General features: G+C 39.6%; 1 protein-coding gene across 1 annotated transcript in view; it reads right to left on the bottom strand.

The window, feature by feature from the left end:
• The window catches only part of ATP2A2 (ATPase, Ca++ transporting, cardiac muscle, slow twitch 2), a 55,598-nt gene that overhangs the window by 40,326 nt on the left and 9,595 nt on the right, over positions 1-5,677 (bottom strand). Inside the window, exons 3-4 of the mRNA XM_006768906.2 lie at positions 4,536-4,640; positions 3-80 (exon numbers count right to left, since the gene is read on the bottom strand). Coding sequence (XP_006768969.1) covers positions 3-80; positions 4,536-4,640 — 183 coding nt within the window. The remainder of the gene's footprint in view (positions 1-2; positions 81-4,535; positions 4,641-5,677) is intronic.

The raw sequence follows: 5,677 nt of genomic DNA, 5'->3' as shown, positions 1-5,677 counted from the left end.
TTTCTGTCCTGTCTATACACTTTACCCATTTCAGGCTCATACTCCTTAAGGGCTTCAATGGCATTTTCTGCATTTCTTTCCTGTAAAAGAGAAAACAAGATAAAAGTAGTAAATACATGCCTACCACTGCAAGTATTTCTAACCCATAGAATCAAATTTTATAGAGTTCTAAACTTAAAAGACACAAGAGAAGTACATTAATGACAGTTGTAGTTAACAATTCACATTTTAGGTGACAAATGCTAGGCTCTTATGAGTTTGTATTAAAGATGAGCCTAGTGGGCATGGCTCAATGATTGAGAGTCACCCTATGAACCAGGAAGTCACAGTTTGATTCCCCATCAGTAAGGTTGTGAACTCGAATCCCAGAGTTGGGCGGACAGGAGGTAGCCGATCAATGATTCTCTTTCATCAATGATGTTTTTCTCTCCCTGTCCTTTCCTGAGATCAATAAAAATATATATTTTAAAAAGATGAAAAAATAAGCCCCTAAAGGTAAGGGAATAAAATCATAATGTGGAAAATGATTCTGCTGTTCCTAAGCACAGCTGAGACACAGACCTCACCTCTAGCCACACACACCTATACCATTTAAATCAACCCTGTCTCACATGAAAGGTGATGATCTGGGGTTTGACTGCCTAGGTTCAATCCAGACTTTTCCACTTAACAGCTACATGCATATCAAACTCGCAGCCATGCCTGTATAGCCTTTTATTTAAACAAGGCATGCGCCTGCCAGCCGCGAGTTTGACATGCTTGAGCTACACGATTGTGGGTAATTTACACAACACAGTTTTACTGCCTTCAAAGTCGGACACTTACTGTGCCTACTTTAAGGGTTGTGTGGATTTACAAGCTATATGTAGAATGCTTAGACCAGGAGTGGGCGACCCCTGGCACGCGTGCCAAACATGGCACGCCAGTAACTTTTGCTGGCCCGCGAAACCCTCTCTTATGATCTTCCATTTACAATTTTTTTCTTAATATTGATTTTTTTATTTTTCAGATAAATTCAGTGTAGATGCATCTTAGATAAATAATTTTACATAACAAGTTATCTTGAAGACCGTAGACATGGATTGACGAGGGGAAGAGCAATTTCTATGCCTCTGCCTTAACTCTCCCTGCCTTCCTAGATCCGACCAGTGTTTTGGTTTCATCCACATATGCTTGCGAATCTTTGTTCTCAGTGATGAATTTTGTTAAATCTTGTAATAGGAGTAGCCTGACGGATGAAAGTAGTAGCTTGTGCATCTCTCTGAAGGTCACAAAATATAAACCTGATGTAAAATCTGTCATCAGTGATGCAGCAGCAAAAGTCCCACTGATAATATCAAACGGAGTCATAAAGTCTTCTGTCAGACTATCAGTGTACATGTATACATTAAAAAATAAATGTATTTTTCATCATCATATACTGTGTTTTTGTCGCTCGAATGAATTTTATTATTTCTTCAAGGTTCTTCATGTACGTACACCTTAAGAGATATCAAGTAGGCGTAACATGTTCTCAAAAAATTAGGGTTGACATGCAGAATTTTGAGTCAGATTTTGCTGGTTTTGGCACGCACTCACAAAAAGGTTGCCCACCCTTGACTTAGCCTGTGATTTGGCACATAATAAATTCCACAGGTGGTAAATTAATAAAATTGTTATGCCTCACATATTCTAAGAAATCTCTCTCCAGTGGCAAAAGCCAATAAATGGTTGGGATTTCATTATAGCACTGCCAGTTATATACCATATTTACCATATTATTTATGAACATATCAAGACTTAGTCACAGTTTTTCTTTCCTAATTTCAAGATGAAAGATGTAGAATCAAAAGGAGTCGTGTGTGTATGTGTGTGAGGGGAAACTATAGGAAAGTTCCTTTAAGGGGCAAAAAAATAAAATAAAAGAGAAAACATTGTGTGCCAAATTTGTCTTCTCTCCTTTTGGAGAATAAGTAACTCAAAGTTAAGGAGCAAGCTGATAAAGTGCACGCCCAGTTGAGGTTGTTGGATGGACAAAGGAGAGGATTCTTTTCTTTTCTCTCACATTTTGGTTCTCCAACTTCAAGTTCTTCAATTTAACCTTTACTTGGATAGAATTTATGCTCAATCCCATGCGATCTTATTTTTTACCTTACTGTAAGAATTATGTTCTATTGTGAAAATCCTTAAACCTAAGAATTTAGATGACACAACACTGAAAGCTAATGTGTCTTACTTTTTGATGTATGCATCTCTGATAAAATACAGAACTATATATAACTAGAGGCCTGATGCATGAAATGCGTGCAAGGGGCTCAGCCCTCGCAGCCCCAGCTGCCTTGGGGCCCTTTGGCCCCGCCCCCCACCCACTGGTCATTCCGCCTTCTGGTCTAATTAACATATTAGCTCTTTATTATATAGGATATTATAAAGGATTATATCTGCAATTATAACTTTCCTTACTTCCAGAAGGTAAGTAAGAGCCCTCAAGTATTGCCTATACCAGTGATGGCGAACCTTTTGAGCTCGTGTCAGCATTTTGAATAACCCTAACTTAACTCTGGTGCCATGTCACATATAGAAATTTTTTGATATTTGCAACCATAGTAAAACAAAGACTTATATTTTTGATATTTTATATATTTAAATGCCATTTAACGAAGAAAAATCAACCAAAAAATGAGTTCGCATGTCACCTCTGACACGCGTGTCATAGGTTCGCCATCACTGGCCTATATCATTCTGTATACTATGCAAATGTGATTAAGATATAAGAATGTTAGTCTTTTTTTAAACTGCTATAAAATTTTACTTTGGAATTCGTATCAGCGTGTGCTCAGATTCAAATTTCAGATACTCTATGTACCTTGGGTTATGTCGGACTCAATGTATGTCGTTTCATGGTTACGTTGCCATCTCCCACTTATTTATAAAAAAATAAGTTCCATCATTTCAACGTATGTACATATGTGCTTTACGTTTTTTATTATTTACCACAAGTAAAGGTCAGGAATTGTTATCTTTCTTTTAAATTTTTTACTGTTTCACTTCATTACTGCTGTATGTGTGCTCCATGTGAGTGACGTAGGTGCTTATGTAGGTGGGTTCCGATTTACGGCAAAAATCGAGTTACATCGCACTGTAGGAATGGATCTCCGATGTAGCCCAAGGACCTACTGTGCTACCTATATGGCCTTTGTTAAGTCACTTAATCACTATGAGCTTCAATGGTACATCTGTCAAATGGGAGTATCATCTGCCTTACAAGATCACTGTAAGGATGAAATGGAAATGTACATAAAGTATCTACCATACTAAAAATACATACTACTAGCTTGAGAAAGACCATCTAATGCTGTGTATTGTTTCTTTTGCCTAAATTATTCACAAGAGGATCATTTGTACTTAGATATAAACAATGTTTTTTTGGGGGGATCAAAGTAAGGAATATAGTACAATTAAAATTTTCTAAGTAGGCCATCTTTCTATATGAGCCCAACACATAAAGATCATTTGTGTTTATTAACACAAATCAGAAGTTTACCCTTTTTTGTTGTTGATTTTTAGACAGAGTGGGAGAGAGGCAGACAAACTGAAACATCGGTGAGAGAGACACATCAATTTGGTTGCCTCCTGCATGCACCCAGGGCTGGGGATCAAGCCTGCAACCGAGGTACATGCCCTTGGCCAGAATCGAGCCTGGTACCCTTCAGTCTGCAGGCCTATGCTCTATCCACTGAGCCAAACCAGCTAGGGCAGAAGTTTACACTTTAATAACTGATGCACTATTTTATTTAGTCCTCAAAGGGATGACTATATCCATCAAAAACTTAAAAGAGCAATACTTAAAATAAATTTGAAATATTAGTTTCAGAGTCTTAAAAAAAAAAATATATATATATATATAAACTATCAAACAGATCAGCAAATAGTCCTAGAAAAGTTAAAGTCCTCAAACTAGGTATGTGCAGAACAACACTTATGTGAGTTGGGAGGGTGGAGGGATGGGGGAAAGAAATCCCATTTTGTTTCTGAAATAAAATTAGCTTCCATTCTCTATGAAAGGCTCGGGTGACTGGCTGAAAACAGCCAGGAATATGCTCTGAAAGAAAAACAACTTAAGATTTAAACAATTTTCCCTAGCCAGTCTAGCTCAGAGCTTGCGGACTGAAGGGTCCCAGGTTCGATTCCGGTCAAGGGCATGTACCTTGGCTGTGGGCACATCCCCAAAAGGGGATGTGCAGGAGGCAGCCGATCAATGTTTCTAACTATCTTTCCCTCTCCCTTCCTCTCTGTAAGTAGCTTCTCTCATCCATTGTTCTTAACTCTATGCTATCATGAAGAATGAACAATTCATATAGGCATGAGCAAAGTATATATGCGTGAGAGATCTAAAATTTTGCCATTAAATAAACTAATGAACAAATGAAAACACATGTAGACATTTCGGAAGTATTTTTAGTCAACACATCAGGAAAAAACAGGTAACAGAAAGATTAATGGAGTTTAAGTAACAGAAATTACTAAAACTTAGTAGTGGAGGATTTTGTGCTTACCTGCCAGACACCCACAATGGCATTGGCTACTAATATAAGTAAAATTACAAAGGGTTCTACAAAGGCTGTAACTGTTTCTTCACCTTCTTCAAACCAAGCCAAAACCTAAAAGAGAAATCACATGTGATGTGTTAGAATTGTAATGTGTTTTTAGGCTTAGTGCCACTTTATAACAAAAGTGGCTGGCACTAATGGAATTACAACACACAAAATCTCTTTTCATCCCTAGAAACCAATAGTGGTGAAATGTAATGCCATAAAAGACGGCTTATGTCTTATTCAAAATAATTATTGAGAATCGAAAGCATACAACTTCTTAACAATACCCTTAAGAGCTAATTTATTTTTTCATGTAATAATTGTTTTAAAACCCAAATAAAACACTTAGGAAAATAAACCCATTCATTTTATATGTACACTAGAGGCCCGGTGCATGAAATTTGTGAACTGGAGAAGGGGGCGGAGGGAAGATCCCCTCAACCCAGCCTGCATCCTCTTGCAGTCCGGGACCCCTCGCTCCTTACTGCTCCTTAGCGCTGCCGCGGAGGCAGGAGAGGTTCCCACCACTGCTGCTGCACTCACCAGCCATGAGCCTGGCTCTGGCTGAGTGGTGCTCGGACTGACCACCAGGGGGCAGCTCCTGCATTGAGTGTCTGCCCCCTGGTGGTCAGTGTGCATCATAGCAACCAGTCGTTCTGGTCGTTCCGCTGTAATGGACGCTTAGGCTTTTATTTTTTAATTTTTTAATATACTTTAATTTTTTACAGAGAGGAAGGGAGAAGGATAGAGAGTTAGAAACATCGATCAGCTGCCTCCTGCATGCCCCCTACTGGGGATGTGCCCGCAAGCAAGGTACATGCCCTTGACCGGAATCCAACCGGGGACCCTTCAGTCCACAAACCAACACTCTATCCACTGAGCCAAACCAGTTAGGGCTTAGGCTTTTATTATATACTAGAGGCCCGGTGCACGAAATTCGTGCACTGTGGGGTTGGGTGTCCCTCAGCCCAGCCTGCCCCTCTCACATACTGGGAGCCCTCAGGCGTTGACCCCCATCACTCTCCAATCACAGGAGCTGCCCCATGCCCATGCCTGACGCTGCCAGAGGTGTCAGGCCTGGGCAGGGGAAGCTCATTTCTCCC

The sequence above is a fragment of the Myotis davidii genome, unplaced genomic scaffold (assembly GCF_000327345.1).
Source record: "Myotis davidii unplaced genomic scaffold, ASM32734v1 scaffold223, whole genome shotgun sequence".
Taxonomy (NCBI): domain Eukaryota; kingdom Metazoa; phylum Chordata; class Mammalia; order Chiroptera; family Vespertilionidae; genus Myotis; species Myotis davidii.
This window is presented reverse-complemented; position numbering and strand designations above follow the sequence as displayed.